At 40.2% G+C, this 20,779-nt stretch overlaps 2 protein-coding genes and 1 long non-coding RNA gene across 3 annotated transcripts in view; 1 reads left to right on the forward strand and 2 right to left on the reverse strand.

Annotated features, from left to right (window-relative positions):
- The window catches only part of LOC119485897 (NACHT, LRR and PYD domains-containing protein 3-like), a 65,254-nt gene extending 59,517 nt beyond the window's left edge, over positions 1-5,737 (reverse strand). Inside the window, exons 1-3 of the mRNA XM_037765729.1 lie at positions 5,655-5,737; positions 3,042-3,068; positions 2,855-2,960 (exon numbers count right to left, since the gene is read on the reverse strand). The gene's annotated coding sequence lies outside the window, so the exon portion shown is untranslated. The remainder of the gene's footprint in view (positions 1-2,854; positions 2,961-3,041; positions 3,069-5,654) is intronic.
- LOC119485968 overlaps positions 1-20,779 on the forward strand; it is a 23,745-nt gene continuing 2,966 nt past the window's right edge. The window contains exons 1-2 of the long non-coding RNA XR_005206409.1: positions 1-156; positions 16,992-16,996. This is a non-coding gene — a long non-coding RNA (uncharacterized LOC119485968). The remainder of the gene's footprint in view (positions 157-16,991; positions 16,997-20,779) is intronic.
- The window catches only part of LOC119485899 (NACHT, LRR and PYD domains-containing protein 12-like), a 22,247-nt gene continuing 7,242 nt past the window's right edge, over positions 5,775-20,779 (reverse strand). The window contains exons 4-11 of the mRNA XM_037765731.1: positions 15,878-17,729; positions 14,421-14,594; positions 12,757-12,930; positions 11,649-11,822; positions 10,161-10,334; positions 9,703-9,876; positions 8,406-8,452; positions 5,775-8,281 (exon numbers count right to left, since the gene is read on the reverse strand). Of these exons, the coding sequence (XP_037621659.1) occupies positions 7,743-8,281; positions 8,406-8,452; positions 9,703-9,876; positions 10,161-10,334; positions 11,649-11,822; positions 12,757-12,930; positions 14,421-14,594; positions 15,878-17,729 (3,308 nt within the window). The 3' untranslated portion in view covers positions 5,775-7,742. The remainder of the gene's footprint in view (positions 8,282-8,405; positions 8,453-9,702; positions 9,877-10,160; positions 10,335-11,648; positions 11,823-12,756; positions 12,931-14,420; positions 14,595-15,877; positions 17,730-20,779) is intronic.

Below are 20,779 nucleotides of genomic sequence, written 5' to 3' on the forward strand. Positions count from 1 at the left end.
GATGAACACAGCACACAAACCTGGAGTGTAAGAGGGGTGGAAGTAACGAAAATGAATTGATAAAAAATGGAGGTGATGAAAATGCATGTGAATTAAAAAATGGAGTGATAAATTATCAAGTGATTTGATTAATTTATAGCCGATTTGACTGAAACTGTTTCATCATTTTCACCATCTGACATTCATCGTTCACAACACAAAATTTCCATTTCTCATTTAAGGAAAGTGGCCTCAAGGGTGCAAGTAACAAAAATTAATTGAAGAAAATGGAAGCGATGAAAATGCGTACGAATTAATAATGGAATTGATGAAAATGTATGAGACTTTTTCTTACTTCTGCCCAAAATGTCAATCAAAAACAACGCCAACTGACTACAGTGCAGGCGAATGTCTGCACATAGGCCCTGTTCAGACCTGGTGTTAACATGCGTCCTGAGTGATCCGGTCACAAGTGGACAGCTTTAAGTACGTCTGTTCACACCTGATTTTAGAATGTGTCTCCACATTTGTCTTGAGTGACCACTTGTGATCTGATCTCACTTCCCCGCTCTATATGCAAATAAACACGTAGTAAACACATGACTAATACAGCAGACGTTGTGATACAATATTACATGAATGTCAGTAGTAATATCCTACATATTCGTGAACTTGGGTACATTTTATTTACATTAAAATAAAAGGTTATTTTACCGCCGGTCCTCGGGGACCTCCATGCCGCCGGCACCGCTGACTTTGCCAGGCAACAGTGGGGTAAACAGTAGAGCACAGAGGCCATTTCCATGTCACGAGGCAGAGAAGCGCTTGCGTCTGCCTGTCTATTCCCCTGAGGAGCGCAGAGACCCGCAGATCCCAGTTAGTTGAGTAGACAGTCCTTAATGTGGCCAAGGACACATTTGCGTACACAATGCTAAAAGAATGTGGCCATATGCGGCTCAGACCACCTCTGAATGTGGTCTCAGTGATCGGATCTCAATATGTCCTCAATGTGTCTTGAGTGTGTTGACACCTGTACTCAGAGCTGTCCACTTGTGATCCGATCACTCAGGACGCATGTTAACACCAGGTCTGAACAGGACCTATTGTACATGATTGTTCCCCATGTCAGAGCTCAGCACTCAGGTCACTCCACCAACATTATTCACAGTCAAAGCTCTGTGTGTGTGTTGTGTTGAAGCCAGATCACCCAGGATGCATGTTAACACCAGGTCTGAACAGGGCGTAAGTGGAGAGTGTTCGATAAGGCGAAAGTAACAAGATTTGTGTGTTGTAAACAACATGCTAAATGTGAGTTGGGTGTTGTGATTGATGAATGGTCAACAGATGACTATCAGAGTAACACTGCTTCAAGTATATCGTCAAAGTTCATCAAATCAATTTTCAATTTCTCACTCTATTTTTCAATTCACATACATTTTCATCACCTCCATTTTTTAATTCATACATCCATTTTCATCACTACCTTTTTCTTCAGTTATTTTTTTGTTATTTGCACCTTTTTGAGGCCACTTTCCTTAAATTGTAAATGGCCATTCTGTGTTGTGAATGAGGAATGTCCCCCATTTGTCTTTAGATAGTTCTCTTTTAATGCAAATGTTAGTGTTTTAGAGTTTGTGAATTGAATTTTATTTGTGTCTTTGTCTGCAACTTTGTGTTCTTGCTGCTGACCGTCTTGGCCAGGTCTCCCTTGGAAAAGAGGTTCTTAATCTCAATGGGACTAACCTGGTTAAATAAAGGTTAAAGGGACTGTTTGTAACTTTTTACACGTACAACTCTACCGGGTCGGTTTCCCATGCGCCCTCGCATATTCGCGCTCGCGTGTGGCTACGCTGTTCAGACTCCCTGTGAACACGTACCATCAGACTCCAACACAAACTACACAGAAGCACCAAAACCTCTTGGTTGTATCTAGTGAAGCCCGTCTGTTAAACAGTGTTGACGGCAGTCGGAGTACGTGGGGGAGACCGTAGCTTTGGTCTCCAGGGCCGGAGTCTCTGCTCTACTCTGCTCTACTCTGCTCCGCTGCTCACTCCACCTCACGTTCATGCGCGCACACTCCACACTGCAGAAGACTTCGCAGCTCTGAGAATATCTAGTGAATGTACAGTGGACGTTTGTGCAGAAATAAATGCTGCAGCTCCTCCAGACCAACAGAGATTTCCCTTGTCTTGTGAAGTGTCAGGGCTCCGCAGCGAGAAACGTTATCGTCTCCGACCAAAACTCCGGTGTCTCCCTGTTCCTTCTGACCACGGTCGGTAGGCTGAAGCAGGAAAAGCCAACACTAGGATCAGCAGTGATTCATGGAGAGACCTCCGTCTGGTCAGCTAACATCACTGCCAAGCAGGTGAAATATAGAGTGATATTGTGGTTTTAGCTGACGTGTGTCGCCTCCCTGTTTTGAGCGATGCTCGCTCATGTCTATTTAGAGCGAGCAAGCGCGAGCCCGACGCTGACTTTCGTTGACTTAACGGCCACAGGTGTCGCTGTTAACAAGCATTTCTGATTCTTACAAACAGTCCCTTTAAATAAAATAATAAAAATAAAAATGTAAGATGGTGAAAATTATTAAACATGGCTCTGTTTTCATCATATCACGACTGTTTTAGACAAATTAAATTAATCAAATCACTTTATCACACCAGTTTTCATTTCACATCCATTTTTATGGCTCAAATTTTTCAATTCACAAACATCTTCATCACCTCCATTGTTGTTACTTCCCCCCCTCATAGGCTAGTGCCTTGTATTCAGATCTTTATGGCCGTTTGTGACTCAATTTTAAATTGTTTTTTGACAAACAAACAAACAAACAAACTACTGTAACTATAAAGAAGCTTTCACACTGATTACTGACCTTAAAAACACAAGAGCCGAGCGGTTGATCCTGTCGACCAACAACCTGGAAACTTCTCACACATTCAACCAGTTCTTACTCTGATGATTGAGTCTAAAAGCACAAACTGTCAGATAACACGAGTCATTACAGAAGAAAACACAGAAATTAGACATGAAACATTTACATTAAAAACACGCTTTTTTACCTTTTTTGTCTGGAGGGAGAAAATATTCTGCGTCACAACAAGAGAGAGAAAGTGAAAGTTAGAGAGGCTGACCTAAGTGATGGGAATTTCGTTTCTTTTTGGTGAACCAGATCATTTGGCTCAGCTCACAAAGAAGAGCCGGCTCTTTCGGCGCCCAAACGGCTCTTCATTTTAAAACTTCTGCCTTTTATAATTCAGCCAAATTTAGCGCTGTTTTGACCTATGATTAGTATGTGTGCACATATATCACTTAAATTATTCAATATAATTATACTAAACCGTATAATTTCCAGAATATCATAATTTTACATGCTGCTTCGTTTCCGACTGTCACTCATCTTGTCTGCTATTCGCGCACCACACTCCTCTCTCTCTTTCTCTCCTCCTCTCCCTCCTGCTTTGTACCTGTAGACGGTCAGCGCACCCTGCACCCCCGCCCCTCCATGCTTGATGGTATGATCCTTGCCTGTCATGACCTGATTGGTTGCACGGACGTCATTAACACAACATTCAGTCACAGTCAGTGCATGGAGTGCCCGTGGCGCGGAGAAAATTGTCCTATTATTCTGTCATGATTTAATAAAAAAGAAAAAAAAAACGGCTCTCGGACGGGAGCCGGATCTTATCTTAACTTAAAAGAGTCGGCTCATTGAACCGGCTCATTCGTGACCAACACATCACTATGACCTGCTTTTCTTTGACATTATTGATTGATTGAAGATCAGCCTTTAACAGACAGTTAGCTAAATACATCAAGTCAAAGGTAAATGCCGATTTAACATAGATATCTTCAACCTAACCTTATACAGTCAGTCTAGAATAAATCATCCAACTAACGTTAGCTATCACCAATATTATTTAACCCTTTGTAGCCGTTCAGCTAGCGTAACTCCAAAGTTAATGTTTACTTTTCAGGTTCGCTAACATCAAGTAAAAAGTAACTGTAAACCTTTACAAAGATAAGTATTAACAAATTAACTTACCTTGTTACGGCCTCAATTGGAGCTTATCTAAGGTTTCACCATTGTTAAACACTTTTTACTCAACATTAAATAGCCTACGGTGAGCTCTACTACCGGTGATGTTTCTACCATTGTTTGTGTTGTTCGAGACCAGGTTATCTTTCAAAATAAAACAGTACCGTTCGACGGAAAATACCAAAATAAATGTCTTAAAGGGACTGTTTTTAAGAATCAGAAATGCTTGTTAACAGCGACACCTGTGGCCGTTAAGTCAACGAAAGTCAGCGTCAACATACTTTAGTGTGAATAAATAACAGTAGTATGAATCTTTTCGGACGCACTGAGCAGTAATTTACGTCGTCACTTCCTTCCTGAGAGCCTCCTTGCCGGTTGGAGACGTGTAACCATGGTAACCCGTGCCAACCTCATGGGACCAAAAACGACTGGGATTCTTTCACAACAGTGACCGGCTCGCTGTCCATTATCCCTTACATAGTACATCCCATTTACAAAAACTGTGGAGTAAGATGATATTTCTCTGGAAAAACTTTACCATACTGTGCCATATTACACCATATTACATATTACAAGGCTGTGGCTCAGGGGCTAGAGCAGGTTGTCCACCAATCGGAAGGTCGGTGGTTCGATCCCCAACTGCTCCGGGTCACATGTCGATGTGTCCTTGAGCAAGACACTTAACCCCAAAAATTGCTACCGAAGGCATAGCCATCGGTGTGTGAATGAGTATTTAAATTAAATCCTGATGGGCAAAGTTGGCACCTTAGTAGCCTCTGCCATCAGTGTATGAATTTGTGACGTGTAGTGTAAAGCGCTTTGAGTGGTCAGAAGACTAGAAAAGCGCTATATAAATGCAAGTCCATTTACATTTAATATTCTGTTATACTGCTGTAGTATACTACATTATACTATATTATTTTTACACTGCACCTTATACTCTATCTTATATCCCCTACTATACTATGTTAATATGTTATACTGTCTTACTACATTATATACTACATTGTATTTCTATTATGTTGCAAATTAATACAGACAACACTAAGTATCATTACTTAAACACATTATATATTATTCTGGTTTACACTGTTTACATATATACTAGACTTGATGCTATAAACTACACCACTGTCACTTTACCTCTTAACTTTGTCTGTAATTACTGTTGTATAGTTCACATTTTTACTTCTGGAATTTCCCCTCTAGGTATAAATAAAAGCATATCTTATCCGCCTGTGAGACAGACCAACATTGCATTGCCACATGGAATTAAAAGAGAGTGTCAGCTTCACATCACATTACAAATGTATCTACAAAGTTATCTACATAATTTATTTATTTATTTAATTAAAAAGGATCCCCATTAGCTGATACCAATGGCACCAGCTAGTCTTCCTGGGGTCCGAAATCATGTACATTAATGTATCACATACATACTATATACAACATCACATTTGTGTTACACTAATAACACTCAAATTTTCAAACATATATAAATTTCAAATTTCAAATTCATACACAAATCTTCCACAATTTTTTTTTTTTTGTTTGTTTAGCCTCAAGGCCCATCATCAGGGAAAAAGGAACAAAGATAATGAGAGGAAGTATATAAAGAAAAACTCAAGGCTCTCACCTGAAGGTTTAGAGAATATTAGAACGTGTCGACCACATCAGTGTCCGGTCACTCTGCAGTCTGGCTGCATTTAAGTCAAGTAAGTTTACAAGAAATGAAGAATGAGGAAATACAGTCAGCTGTGTCTGACGTAGAAGTGAAATTACGACATCAGTTTATCTGGGTTCCTCTTTGTCATGTGATTTTTAGTAAAAACCCACCCAACATTGTACATTACTACATCAACACTACTGCATGACATGTTTTTTTTTAGATGACACTTGTCCCAGAAGGCAAAACCGTTTTGATCCAAAAGTGGCTCATGAAAATTCGAGATTCATGATGAACGAGTTCCGACACGAAGCTGGCAAAAAAGTCACAGTCAACACCCTCAGCTTGATATCAGAGTTACTGTTTTATTTTAAATGATGATGACTTTGGAGGGGATTCACAGAATTTTGGTGAACCCTCTGGGGACTGCATCTTTACAAATCCATGTTGCTCAGCCAAACATTGTTCAATCCTACAGAACCTCATTTTAAATTCTAGTGGAGATCCCAAATTTTCCAAAGATACCAAATATTTCAGGCTGAATGTTGGAGAAATGTGTCTAAAATGATGCAAAAAACATCTGAAATGTCTTTTTTTTAGTTACTTTCAGTCCCCTCAAATTGGTCCCGCTTGTTTAAAAAAGGTCCCTACACTGTTCATCTGATGAGGATGTAAATTAAACCCGAGATCACTGATATATATCTTTAGAATATTATATAAGATTATAAGATACAGTATATGCATATGTGTGAAACCCTGTAATTTCACTGGAAAAACATTCTGTACTTATTTATATGTGGAAAAAAATAAGACTGTAAAGAAAACTCCAACTAAAATCTTTATCTTTACCTTCAAAGACTGAATGAAAACATACATTATTTAAATCAAGGTATTTAAAATCACAGACACATACTGCATTCAACAAATATCATAAACACACACACAGTTCCCACAGTGTCTGGCACACTCTCCCTATCTTTCTCTGTTGGATTGATTTGCAAATATTGCACACGAATACATATAGTTTTTATCATGTATTATGTGTATTATTATGTTATACTATACATATGTATTTTTAGTAGTAGTAGTTGTTGTAATTGTATTTTTCATGATATATTATAAACTATACTATTCTCATACTGTACTTTATTATACTTAATATTCTGTGCTATACTTACTATACATTATGTTAAATATATATTTTTTTCACCATTTTACTTTATATCCCACACTATATTTACTATATTATATACTATTCTGGTGTACACTGTTATAGTTGGTGGCATCATATTACTTTACATATACTATTTTATACTCTACTACTAACCACACCACAATGTCACTTTGTTTGAGACAGTATTGAACTAATAGTTAAAGTATGTACTCTGTACATACTCTGGTCGTGGGTACTGTTTGTATATTGTATTGTAATTTTGAGTCTAATTGCTCTTTTTTAGTTTCTATTTTTATTGTATTCCTATTATTTATTATGCCTCCACGCTTGCGACAGCTGTGGCTGGAGGCATTATGTTTTTGAGTTGTCCGTCCATCCGTCCGTCCCATTCTTGTGAATGGAACGCCTGGAGGGAATATCTTCAAATTTGGCACAAACGTCTACTTGAACGCAAGGATGAACTGATTATATTTTGATGGTCAAAGGTCAAGGTCAATGTGACCTCACAGAAAAAACACGGCCATATATTAACACGTTCACATTTTGGCCATAACTCAAATTGTAAACTTGATTGGTTGTCGGAGGCGTACAACCCCAAGGCGGTATTTTCTAGTCTTTACAATTCTAATTATTATTCTTTTTTTCTTTTCTTTTTTTAGCTTTCTCTGTAAATCTGTACTTATTTCTGTCCTTGTGCAGCTTCAACACCTGAATTTCTCCTCTGGGGATCAATAAAGGCTTATCTTATCTTAATCTTAAAACAAAACATTTTTCTCTTAACTTTGAGTTAATATGACTTGGAAAAAGATTGTGTGTGTGTGTGTGTTTGTGTGTGTTTGTCAGCATGCGTGAGTGTTTCTCTACACAGGAGGAGATTCTTCCTTTTACAGTGAACACAGAGTCACTGAGCAACCAGGGCACCCAAACCCAAACCCAGGATAAAGAGGTTTGGTGAATGTGGTGTTAAAGGTGTAGAGGTGGATCGGTGTGTCAGAGGAGACTCTGTAGAAGGACAGAATGCCAGCAGGATAGTCCACATACACTCCTACTCTGTTAGAAACAGAGGAGGAGGAGGAGGAGGGGCTTGTAGTTATGTCATTATGACTGACAGAGTAACCTTCAACATCAGAGCAGAGAAGATTCCAGGACTGATTATTTCCTCCAAAGCAGCAGTCGTTGCTCTTTCCTCTCCTCTTGATTCCTCTGTAACTCACTGATACATCGACATCTCCTCTCCTCTCGACCTCCCAGTAACAGCGACCAGTTAGATCATTACAACACATCAGCTGGAACCAGAAGTCGAACCTGTCTGGATGATCAGGATATGGCTGCTTCTCTCTCGCTGCTGTCACCTTCCTGTTGTTGTCAGACAGTTTGAGGTTTCTGTTTACTGTGTTTCTGTTCAGTGTGAGTTCACAGGCATCTGATAGAGAGAACAAGACACAATACAGCAGCAGTTTATCATCTAACACTTCTTTGAAACTGAGAACTGAATGCAGATACACAAGCTTTTGATTTAAACTACTTTAAAGTGAACACACACTTACACTTCCTCAGACCAGGTTTCAGCCTCTGCTCTCCACCATCTTCCATCCTGGAGGAAGAAACAAAGTCAGAATGAACCTTCAGAAGCTTCCTCATCAATGATCTTCATAAACCTTCTCTCAGATTTAGGACAGGAGTCAGTCTCTTTAAAACAAACTCAGATATCTGCAGCTCATTCAGAATGCTGCAGTCTGAACAAAGTCCTGAGAGAAGCTACATGACTGATAAGAATAAAAATATATGATATATACTTTTCTAATGATATCCCTTTTAACTCAAGTCACAACAGGAATCCCGAGAGTCGTAGTTGTTGTTGTATAACCACCACTGAATCCTGATCCGGTATTAGACCAGTTAGGAGGTCAGTCTCAGTGGGGACAGGGACTCTCAGTAACATCAGTGACTGTCTTCACTGTTATCAGCAGTGCTGCTGGTACAGACTGTGAACCAACAGTCCTCAGCTTGCCATTGTGACACAGAGATAGGCCCTGTTCAGACCTGGTATTAACATGCATCCTGAGTGATCGGATCACAAGTGGACAGCTTAAAGTACAGGTGTGAACGCATTGAGATCCGATCACAGACCACATTCAGAGGTGGTCTGGGCCACATATGGTCACATTCTTTTAGCAGTGTGTATGTGAATGTGTCCTGGGCCACATTAAGGACCGCCTACTCAACTGACATCCTGCTTGGATCCGCGGGTCTCTGCACTCCTCATGTGAATAGACAGGCAGACGTGAGAGCTTGTCTGCCTTGTGACATGTAAACAGCTTCCGTGCTCTACTGTATTCTGTCGGTACTGGTAACTGTATTTTATTCAAATATATCTTATCTACAGGCTACATATCTACAGACTATCAGATTAGACACGAGAAGTACATTTTTATCATACTGTCGGTGATGTGTCTGTGTTTTTTATTCCGGTGTTTTGCACGGAGCTGGCGCCCACCTGCCCGCTCGCCCGCTCACTCTCTCTCATCCCCGGCTCTCTGAAGCTCTCTACCGTGTCGGAGGCATGGAGGTCCTTGGGGACCGGCAGTAAAATAACATTTTATTTTGATGTTAATGAAATGTACCCAAATTCACAAATATGTAATATATTACTACTGACATTCCTATAATATTACGTCACAGTGTCTGCTGTATTAGCCATGTGTTTACTACGTGTTTATTTGTATATAGAGCGGGGAAGTGAGATCGGATCACAAGTGGTCACTGGAGACGCATGTGGAGTCACATTCTAACGCCAGATCTGAACATGGCCACAGAGTGTGAGTTCTTGTTGTTCGTTCATACCTGAGAGTTTCTAGTCTCCAGTGTGGATCCTCCAGTCCAGCAAAAAGCAGCTTCACTCCTGAGTCTCCTGGATGATTGTAGCTCAGGTCCAGCTCTCTCAGATGGGAGGGGTTGGATCTCAGAGCTGAAGCCAGAGAAGTACAGCCTTCCTCTGTGATCAGACAGCCAGACAGCCTGGACACATACCCCCGCCCCCATGTAGACATAGACACATATAGATTAGATAGAGGTTTTTTTTTTTATGTATCAATGGGTGTCCTTTTCCTTGTTAGGGTGAATTTACTGCAGAAGTTTAAAAAATACTACAACATTTCTCAAATTTCTTGCAGAGAGCTGTTACGTCAGTGTTTTTGAGTATACTCTGAATTATACAATTGTTAGATATCATCAGTGACATCAACTTATATGTACCATTACCATTTAAATGGCCATCTGTTAAATAAATGATGAATACTGACCTGAGAGTCTCCAGTGTACATTGTGGACTCTCCAGTCCAGCAGAGACCAGCTTCACTCCTGAATCCTGCAGGTCGTTGTTACTCAGGTCCAGCTCTCTCAGACGGGAGGATTGGGAGCTGAGAAGTGAGGTGAACTCCTGACAGCATTTCTTTGTGAGCCTGGTTTGACTCATCCTAAATAAGTAAAAGATATTTTCCTATTTTCAGTTTAGGGTCTCAGAACTGTAGACTGTGGAGCCAGGACAGTAACTTTAAATTTAGCCATTGAAAATAAAATTTGGCTTTCAAAACCAGACCTGAACTGGAAAACCACAACCGAATGCAAAAATATAAAAATTAAATGTTTTTTAATGCTTGTGTTTTATTTTCCAGTGGAACTTTTTCCAATACTAATGTTTCAATGCAAATGTTTCTTTTTTAAGTTCAGGTTTTGTTTTCAGCGCCAAATTTTATCCTCAATGCCAAAATTTAAAGTCACTGTCCTGGTTCCGTTTAGAGTATTTATCAAGAACATTTGTTGAATGTTTTTATGATTCAAAGTGCGAACATTTGATGATCTGAACGTGGTCCAGATTAAGAACATAGTTGAAACCAAAGAAAAAGTCATGTATAATTTTGTAATTATCATGAAAAATAAAGTTCTGTTGCAGCAATAAGCATGCAATGCAAAACTAGACATTTAAAGGAACAGTGTGTAACAAATTAAGGAAATCTAGTGACAGAAATGGAATATCATATTAATTAGTATGTTTTCTTTAGTGCATAATCATCTGAAAATAAGAATTGTTGAGTTTTTGTTACCTTAGACCAGTGGTTCCCAACCTATTTTCCTTGACGCCCCCCTACTAGCCAAAAGGCTAAATGACCACAAATATGGATTGAAGCAGATTTTGCTACTAAGTAGCAAAAAATAAATCTTTTTAAATAGAAATTATCCAGTAAGTGTGTTATTATGATTTTAGTTATACATGAGCAAATCTAATTTTGACAACCTCAGAGCTGACAAATCCTGGGGCACTCCCAGTGATCTTTGTCACCCCCCTAAGGGGGGGCCTGGATCCCAGGTTGGGAACCACTGCCTTAGAATGAGCCATCTATATCTACATACGGAGCGGGTCCTCTTTAGGGAGTCCGCCATGTTGTTTTTACAGAAGCTGAGAACAGACAAACCCGATAACGTTACTCGCTCCCATTGCCACCGCTCTCTCTCTCTTGCTTCACAACTCACTTCCCACATACACTCTACATACTGGCTCTGCTCCAAATAACCTACGCTACTCATACAGTACAACAGCTGGCAATAGATAGGGCCATTCGTGTTTTTGCGCCAGACACCATAGTTCTCCTACACGCTTGGCACATAGGAGAGGCTTCAGTTGGTTGCAATCTGCAACCTCACTGCTAGATACCGCCAGATCCTACACACTGATCCTTAAATAATTGAGGCACAATACAGTGTTACACAAAAGCATCAGAGTGAGATCTGACCTGAGAGTCTCCAGTGTACAGTGTGGACTCTCCAGTCCAAAACAGACCAGCTTCACTCCTGAATCCTGCAGGTCGTTGTTACTCAGGTCCAGCTCTCTCAGACTAGAGGACTGAGAGCTGAGAACTGAGGACAGAGCTTCACAGCTTCTCTCTGACAGATTACAGCCACTCAGCCTGAAGAAGAGTTAGTGAAAAAGAAATACAGATACAGTTTATATTGTCTACAAAGTAAAAAAAAAAAAAAAAAGCTTCTCAATTTTAGAATTTCCTTGTTCTATTGATGAGTTACTGATTGGTAATGGAAGATCTTGCTTCTAGGTCCAGCTCTCTCAGACTAGAGGACTGGGACCTGTTGGATTTATTATGTACAAAAGTGCTTACTATGATCTACAATAACCTGACTGTCGGATTTCTTATGAATAGAGTGAATTGTGGGGAAAGAGAGGAGAGGGAGGTGCTGTTCTTCTTTTTCAAGGCCAAAGGGAGGAAGGAGTCAGAAGGAGATAACAGAAGAAGAAGACATGCAGCAGAAACATCACGTGCCATAAGCTCATGAATATTAATATTGTGTAAACCATGAATAGGCTGGATCAGGGATAGCTCGGGGTTCAGACTTCGCGAACTGACCCATGCACTGTATGTTGTCAGGGACACGTAGGTTGGATCCAGATATCTGTAAACTCTTTTATTTTTACTTATGCAACATTGATTGTTCGGAATAAATTGTATTATTATGCTTTAACCCGTCTGTTTGGAAATTCTCTTTGTCACACAAGATTAACCAACACGTAACTGGGCCTTGACCTCTTGGAGGTAGAAGGCCAGTTCCTTCAGACCTGAGAACTGATGTGAAGTTCTGACATAATTTCTCTGTGAACCTCTAGCAGACAACTGTGGATTTTGCAGGCTGCAGTGAGTGACTGTTGTTTGCAGACTTTATCAGCTCTAGCTGGCTAGCGTAAACTAATAATAATAAAACTGAGTTGGTTGTAAATTCCATCTCCAGGTGAAATGTTTTTAAATGTTTCCTGCTGCTTCATTTTCAAATGAAAGCCCAGTAAAATGGAGACACATTGTGCTACACAAAATTCCAACAGAATGATCTGACCTGAGAGTCTCCAGTGTACAGTGTGGACTCTCCAGTCCAACAGAGACCAGCTTCACTCCTGGATCCTGCACGTCATTGTTACTCAGGTCCAGCTCTCTCAGACGGGAGGACTTAGAGCTGAGAACTGATGAGAGCTCCGGACAGCATTTCATTGTAAGCCAAGTTTGACTCAACCTGAAATAGAAACAAAGAATATTCAATAATAATGATTCCTTGTTTTGCTTTTACATACCAGATATATTCAGTGTCAGTGAACAAGGTTCATTGTGGATTGTTCTAATGATGGAAAGTGCAGACAAATAGTCATCAAAAACATAGTCTTTCATATAGTTTAGTTAGCAAAAATCCATGCTTGTTTCAGCAATGGGGAATCAGTGTTATAATGAGAACCTCTGACAGAATAATTTTTTTTGTCTGATATGAGTTTTCCACATTGTTGTCCCTCAATTAAAAATCCAGAGCCTGTTATATTGAAACAAGTTGGAAACAAAACGTCAGCTACTTCCCTGAAAAGTCCATTAGTCTATAAGTATGTGCACTAGAGGCTTCAAGTTTCCACATCATACTTGTGTAAATTGCAGAAATTTCAGGTGAACACAAAGAAACAATCCCCTTTCAGCAGATGAATGTGAAAACAAACTCTGCACGTCCATCACATTGAAAAGAGGCCTGCACCTGTATTAACGGGGCGGTCTCGCAGCAATCTAACAACACCACAAATTACATTTATTTAACCACAATAACAAAAAATCTATTTCAGCTCTAACACTATTATAGTAAATCAATTAAGTTGTTACAAAAAAGAGATCATATCATGTATCTGCAATCACTTGGTGAATCCGTCAAGATGTCATCACTTTATTCATGTTGACGAAACTGACGAGTTGTATCCATTAAAGAAAGTTAATTTAATTTAAAAAAGACTAACTCATTTGAATCAAACTGAATCACCTTATTCAAATTGAGGATTTTGTTCGAGGATTTGTACATTTTTTTGAGGGTGATGAGCGGGCTCAGCTTTTGTTAGATACAAGTAAGGGGGGCTTCAACTAAAACCTATTATTGTATGAAACAAACAGTTTCTTATGGAAGCCCTGAGAGGCAGTTACTAAAAAAAAAAAAAAAAATCATCTTTGAAACAGGTGGGAAAAAATGTTTGCCAGGTGAAAAAACGTGTTTGTTGTTGTAATACTCATTTCGTCCACAAGAGGCTGAAGTGCATCACTACCCTATGTTTTAAATAGGACTAAAAGCATTAATGTTTAATTTACATAACTTGCTAACACAGACTATTGTGTACCTTTAGTTTGGCGTGCAAATGAGTATTACAACCACAACAACTGGCAAATGATCCTGGCAAAACTTTTCTTTTCACCTGGCAAATTTTTTTTTCCCACCTGTTTCACAGATGAAAAAAAGGTAAAAACTATTATATGATACAGAACTTTCACTTTGGTTCGTGTGCTTAAAGAACAACCTATCACCCATGTTTTAGCTTGAACACACACCCCTTCACATATTGAAAAATAATGCATTGAACCCTGACATACAACATCAACCCTGTCCCATAATTGTTTCAGTAAGATTGAGAACCCACTTAATAGAGCATTTAATGTTTGAAGTACAACAAAGCGTTACACAAAAGCAACAGAGTGAGATCTGACCTGAGAGTCTCCAGTGTACAGTGTGGACTCTCCAGTCCAACACAGAGCAGCTTCACTCCTGAATCCTGCAGGTCGTTGTTACTCAGGTCCAGCTCTCTCAGACTAGAGGACTGGGTGCTGAGAACTGAGGACAGAGCTTCACAGCTTCTCTCCGACAGATTACAGCCACTCAGCCTGAAGGAGAGTTAGAGATTAACACAAACACTGAAACTGTTGCTTCAACAATGTACACGACAATATAAAACAAACCACATTTCTGTGGTTGTCCTCACTGAATTGATGAGATGAACATTCAAGCATTATGATCTCGAACATCTTTTGAACGATTTTTATTTATTTTTTTAAATAATGTACATTACTGGGATTTAACAGCAATTATCAGAAATCTAAAATAATATAGTCACACCTCTGGGATCCAATGTTTTACACCAGGGGTCTCCAACCTTTTTTCCTCTGAGAGCTAATTTGACAAAATGAAAGTGGCCGACAGCTACACATAGCACCACCAAGTTGTACATCGCCAATAGCAGACATCATTTCTGTCTTACTTTCATGGTCCTTTAATAACATTGAAGTCATCGCAGTCATCGCTTCTATTAGAATCCCGCCAAAGGTGAATGGCTTTTTGTTTCGTTAGGATGTGCGCCACTAAACGAAGCCTCTGCTGCAGCGTTGGCCTTCTTCGTCAGTTTGGTAAACAGAGACTGTCGTCTTTTAAGCGTTGTTTTCAGTTCATAAACTGCTACCAGCCGGAAAGTCCCATGAAAAAATGCTGTGAACTTGTGTGAAGTGGCGCTCGACGTTACATCTTTTACCGACTGACACTCTTGCACCGCAAATGAGACACACATTTGTCATTAACCATTCCTCATTACAATATTATATTTTTTGCTTTTTATTGGCCTGGCTATTTTCTGCAGTCATTGTCAAATCTGATGTACGCTTGCTGGTCTGCTAGCATTGCCTAATGTTACTGTGTCGCTGATGTCATGAAATTTGAAAGCAGCGCAACTTTAATTGTCGGCTGATTGGCAAATAATCATTTTGTGTCAGAAGGGGGCGCCATGTCTATGAATTTGATTAGATAGAAATTTAAACTGGTTTGGATTGTGTCTTTGTGTTGTCAAATTTATGTCCATATTCTTGTAACCTTTAGTGAGCCACTCAGACACAGGTAGCGAGCTACTGGTAGCTACTTGTTGGAGACCCCTGATTTACACAAATTAGCCTTAGCCTTAAATTAACCATGATGTGACTGATCTTTATTTATTTCATGGCTGCATTGATCTGTGGAGGAACAATGAAAATGAAGAAACAATTTGACAGACTTTTCAATTGATCAACTAATCAATGTGTTGACTAAATCTTGTGAGTATCAGTTTATTAAAACTTTAATTTGTTGAGAACAATCCAACACATGTGATACACTTAGTATCTGCAATTATCTGTGCACTTACAGAACTTTGTTGGAGGCTTTGGCCACCAGCAGCAGCCTCAGAAGAGCCTCCTCTGAAGCAGAGTATTTCTTCAGGTCAAACACTTCCAGATCGTCTTCTGATGACAGTAAGATGAAGCCCAGAGCTGACCACTCAGTAGGAGACAGTTTATCTGTGGGGAGACGTCCTGAACTCAGGTACTGTTGGATCTCCTCCACTAGAGAACGATCATTCAGTTCATTCAGGCAGTGGAACAGATTGATGCTTCTCTCTGGAGACGGATTCTCATTGATCTTCTTCTTGATGTACTCAACTGTTTTCCGATTGGTTTCTGAGCTTCTTTTCCTTTTCATTAGGTCTCGTAGGCATTTCTGATTGGTCTTCAGTGAAAGACCCAGGAGGAATCGGAGGAACATGTCCAGGTGTCCATTTTGACTCTGCAAGGTCTTGTCAATAGCAAATTTGTGGACTTCTGTCATAGATGTTTTGTTGAACACCATTCGCACTTGTTCGCCACAAGTTTGCCCTGGCTCACACATCACATTCTTGTTTCTGTTAATGACTTTCCTCTCTACATATAAAGCTGCCAAAAACTCCTGAACACTCAGATGGACGAAGCTAAACACCTTGTCTTCATCATTCTTCCTCCCACGTTCCTCTTTGAAGATCTCTGTGAACACTCCTGAGCACACCGAGGCTCCACTGACGTCAATGCCACTCTCTTTGAGATCTTTCTCATAGAAGATCAGCTTGCCCTTTTCCAACTGGTGGAAAGCTAGTTTTGCTAATGACTTAATGTACTGAATGCACTTTTTTTGGCCATACTTCTTTTTTGTCTGATGAATCTGAAACACCAAGAATTCTGCATACATCTCAGTCAGGGTCTTGGGCAGCTCTCCTCCCTCTCTGGTTTCCAACAAATCCTCCAGAACTGTAGACGTGATCCAGCAGAAAACCGGGATGTGGCACATGATGTGGAGGATTCGTGATGTCTTCATGTGGGAGATGATTCTGTTGGCCTGCTCCTCATCTCTGAATCTCTTCCTGAAGTACTCCTCCTTCTGGGGGTCAGTGAACCCTCTGACCTCTGTCATGATGTTGATAAACTCTCGAGGGATTTGATGGGCTGCTGCAGGTCGTGTGGTTATCCAGAGGCGAGCAGAGGGAAGCAGTTCCTTTTTTATGAGACTTGTCAGCAGCACATCCACTGAGATCGACGCTGTCACATCAAAGTTAACTGCCTGATTTTCACTGGTCGAGCGGTCCAGATGAAGGCGGCTCTCATCCAGTCCATCCAAAACAAACAGAAGTTTGAATTTGCTCTTGTCGTAGTTGGTGTTTCCTGATGATTGCAGAGTTGTAAAGATGTGATTAAGAGCTTCGTCCTTGATGTCTTTGGTCTCCCTGATGCATTCATGAATGAGCTCTGCCAAGCATAATGTTTTCTCCTTCAAGAAATTCAGTCGGCGGAAGGTGAAGGGGAAAATGAGATGCACATCTTGATTGTCTCTTCCTTCAGCCCAGTCCAACATAAACTTGCGCACGAGAAATGTTTTTCCAACTCCCGCGATTCCATTGGTCAGCACTGTTCTTATGGGTTTATATCTTCCAGAGGGGGGTTTGAACATGTCACAAGGTTTAATTGTTCCTGCTGGCTTCACCACCGGCGCCTCAATCTGCCTGATACCATACTGTTGGTTGATGTGTACGCCACCCCCTTCTGTGATGTACAGCTCTGTGTAGATATCATCCAGACGTTGCTCATCCTTATTCGACCCTTCTGGTGTACAGATGAACTTGTTCTGAAGGTTTGATTGAAGCATTTTCTGGTAATATGAGATGGGTTGTGGCTCTGGTACTGGAACCATCACATCTGTATTGAACACAAATACAAATACAAAAAGTATAAATTATTTGGTAGTTTGAAATTTGCCAACAGTTGCAGAAGCAGTACACAAATGGTCTTTTGGTAAGGGATTGTCTTCCTCAGAGTTGTTGAGTCGAAACGCATGGTCATCGATGTGTTAATAAAGGATTTTTAACTTACAATCAGAGTGCTTTGGATGCTTTTCAGACTGCCAACTAATACCAAGGACGTCCGTTATAAGTAAGATGAACAGTCATTGTTTTTTATTTGTGTAGCTTAAATGTCTTTATGGTCAACCAAACAAATTTGATACGGTCAGTAATGTCTCTGTGTTACAGTATTTCGCGCACAGCAGAACATTGAATTCGCAGATTCAGATCAGTGGCTCATTCATCAGCTACTTGGCTACCAGCTGACTTGCAATCATAATCATGCAGAATTACAGCGCCACCTTTATAACCTCACACTGCTCCCCATTACTTTGCTGATACTATCATATCAATTTTACTGAAGTTTTATCATCAGACTTTTTAAACAGTCCGAAACAAACAGGGCTGGCACAGCCATTGATTACAAAGTGCTTTAAATAATCAGTCAATGCCTAATCTTAACTATTCAAGGTCAATGCCTAACCTTAACTATTCGAGGTCAATGGCTAACCTTAACTATTCGAGGTCAATGCCTAACCTTAACTATTCCAGGTCAATGGCTAACCTTAACTATCCGAGGTCAATGCCTAACCTTAACTATTCGAGGTCAATGCCTAACCTTAACTATTCGAGGTCAATGGCTAACCTTAACTATTCGAGGTCAATGGCTAACCCTAACTATTCGAGGTCAATGCCTAACCTTAACTATTCGAGGTCAATGGCTAACCTTAACTATTCAAGGTCAATGTCTAACCTTAACTATTCGAGGTCAATGCCTAACCTTAACTATTCAAGGTCAATGCCTAACCTTAACTATTCAAGGTCAATGTCTAACCTTAACTATTCGAGGTCAATGCCTAACCTTAACTATTCAAGGTCAATGCCTAACCTTAACTATTCAAGGTCAATGCCTAACCTTAACCATTCAAGTTCAATGCCTAACCTTAACTATTCAAGGTCAATGCCTAACCTTAACTACACATGATCAATGCCTAACATTAACCATCTCGCCAGAGTTTCCCCAATTTGCTGGTTCCCTTCTAGACACGAGCCAGCAGAGCCAGCAGAGCCAGCAGAGCGCATATCTTTTCTCAGATCGCATAGCGGTCTTTTGACAGTTTCTGTCTCCGATGCCCACAGCATAAACATATTAATTGTTGCTTGGGGCCATCAGATGTACAAGTTGAAATTATTTGATCACTTATTTAACCTCAACGGTAACTGTGTCTAACAAGAACTGTTGAGTGAAGTGAACATAGCCTATGTGGCAAACAATTAGAGTTAGCATTTCTGCTAACTAACGTGATGAAGTTAGGTCGCTTTAAGACTGTTCAACTAATGTGAACAGTCTTAAAGCGACCTATGTGCTGCAGTGCTGGATGGATGTTCAACTTCATAATATTCATGGATGTGAATATTAGTGTATATGTTGTCTGATTATGATGCATAAAACCCCTGTTAAGAATACTGCTGTCTCAGATTTTTTTTAAGAAATACATTTTAATGATATTGATTAACTGTTCAGTGTAATGTCTCACTTTACTTAGGGGGACATAAAAAGGGTAAGTAATCATGAGTTAATAATGAAGTAATGAGGGACTCCTCTGTAACTATTTAGTATTATGTCTCACTTTACTTGGGGGGACACAAAAAAGTAACTAACGTTTAAGTAATCAGTAATTAATGAGTCATTACTAGTTTTGTGCAGCTCAGCTGCTGATTCAGAGTTAATCAGGAACGACTCATGAAAGTGGTCAGTATGTTCAAGTCACATGTATTCAAGAAATAATCATTACTTAATAATTCAGTAATATGGGATCTCCCAGTCTGTTCTATTAACTTATCATTATCGACTATATAGTCCTCCAATAGGAATTATTAGAGAAGTATACATTAACGATTCATCAATTATGAAGTTGTTCCTGATTCGTTCCTCACTTGTTTTATAATTATTACCTACTCTATGAAATTTGAGTGTTATTAAAGGGACTGTTTGTAACTTTTTACACGTATAAATCAATCCGGGTTGGTGTCCCATGCACGCTCGCGTGTGGCTACGCCGTTCAGACTCAGACGCCAACACAATCTACACGGAAGCACCAAAACCGCAAAGTTATATCTAGTGAAGCCCGTCTTGCTAAACAGTGTTGGCCGCGGTCGGAGGACGCGGGGGAAACCGTAACTTTGGTCTCCAGGGCCGGAGTCTCTGCTCCTCTGCTCCTCTGCCTGCCTGCTTGCCTTCACTCACACGCCGCGCTCGTTCTCACTATTTCGCTCCACTCTCACGTTTATGCGCGCACACTCCACACTGCAGAAGAGTTAGTTTAGCTCTGAGAATATCTAGTGAATGTACAGTGGACGTTTGTGCAGAAATAACTGGTGCAGCTCCTCCAGACCAACAGAGGTTTCCCGTGTCTTGTGAAGTGACGGGGCTCCGCAGCGAGAAACGTTATCATCCCCAACCAAAACTCCGGTGTCTCCCCTGTTTCCTCCGGCCGCGGTTGGGAGGCTGAGGCAGGAAAAGCCAACACTAGGATCAGCAGTGATTCAGGGAGAGCCCTTCGTCTGGTCAGCTAACATTACTGCCAAGCAGGTGAAATATAGAGTGATATTGTGCTTTTAGCTGATGTGTGTCGCCTGACTGTTTTGAGCGATGCTCGTTCATGTCTATGTAGAGCGAGCACAAGCGCGAGCCCGACGCTGACTTTCGTTGACTTAACGGCCACAGGTTTCGCTGTTAACAAGCATTTCTGATTCTTACAAATCCAACTGCAAAAAAATCCCTCTTTAGTTTAGGTGTTGGCAGCCATATACAAAAAAAGTATAACTTATGTGTTCTAAGGCAGCCACGAAAAGAAAAATCTAAAAATAAGTAGAGTTGTTGAGATACCAGTATCAAAAATGCGT

Source organism: Sebastes umbrosus, chromosome 3 (assembly GCF_015220745.1).
Source record: "Sebastes umbrosus isolate fSebUmb1 chromosome 3, fSebUmb1.pri, whole genome shotgun sequence".
NCBI classification, from domain to species: domain Eukaryota; kingdom Metazoa; phylum Chordata; class Actinopteri; order Perciformes; family Sebastidae; genus Sebastes; species Sebastes umbrosus.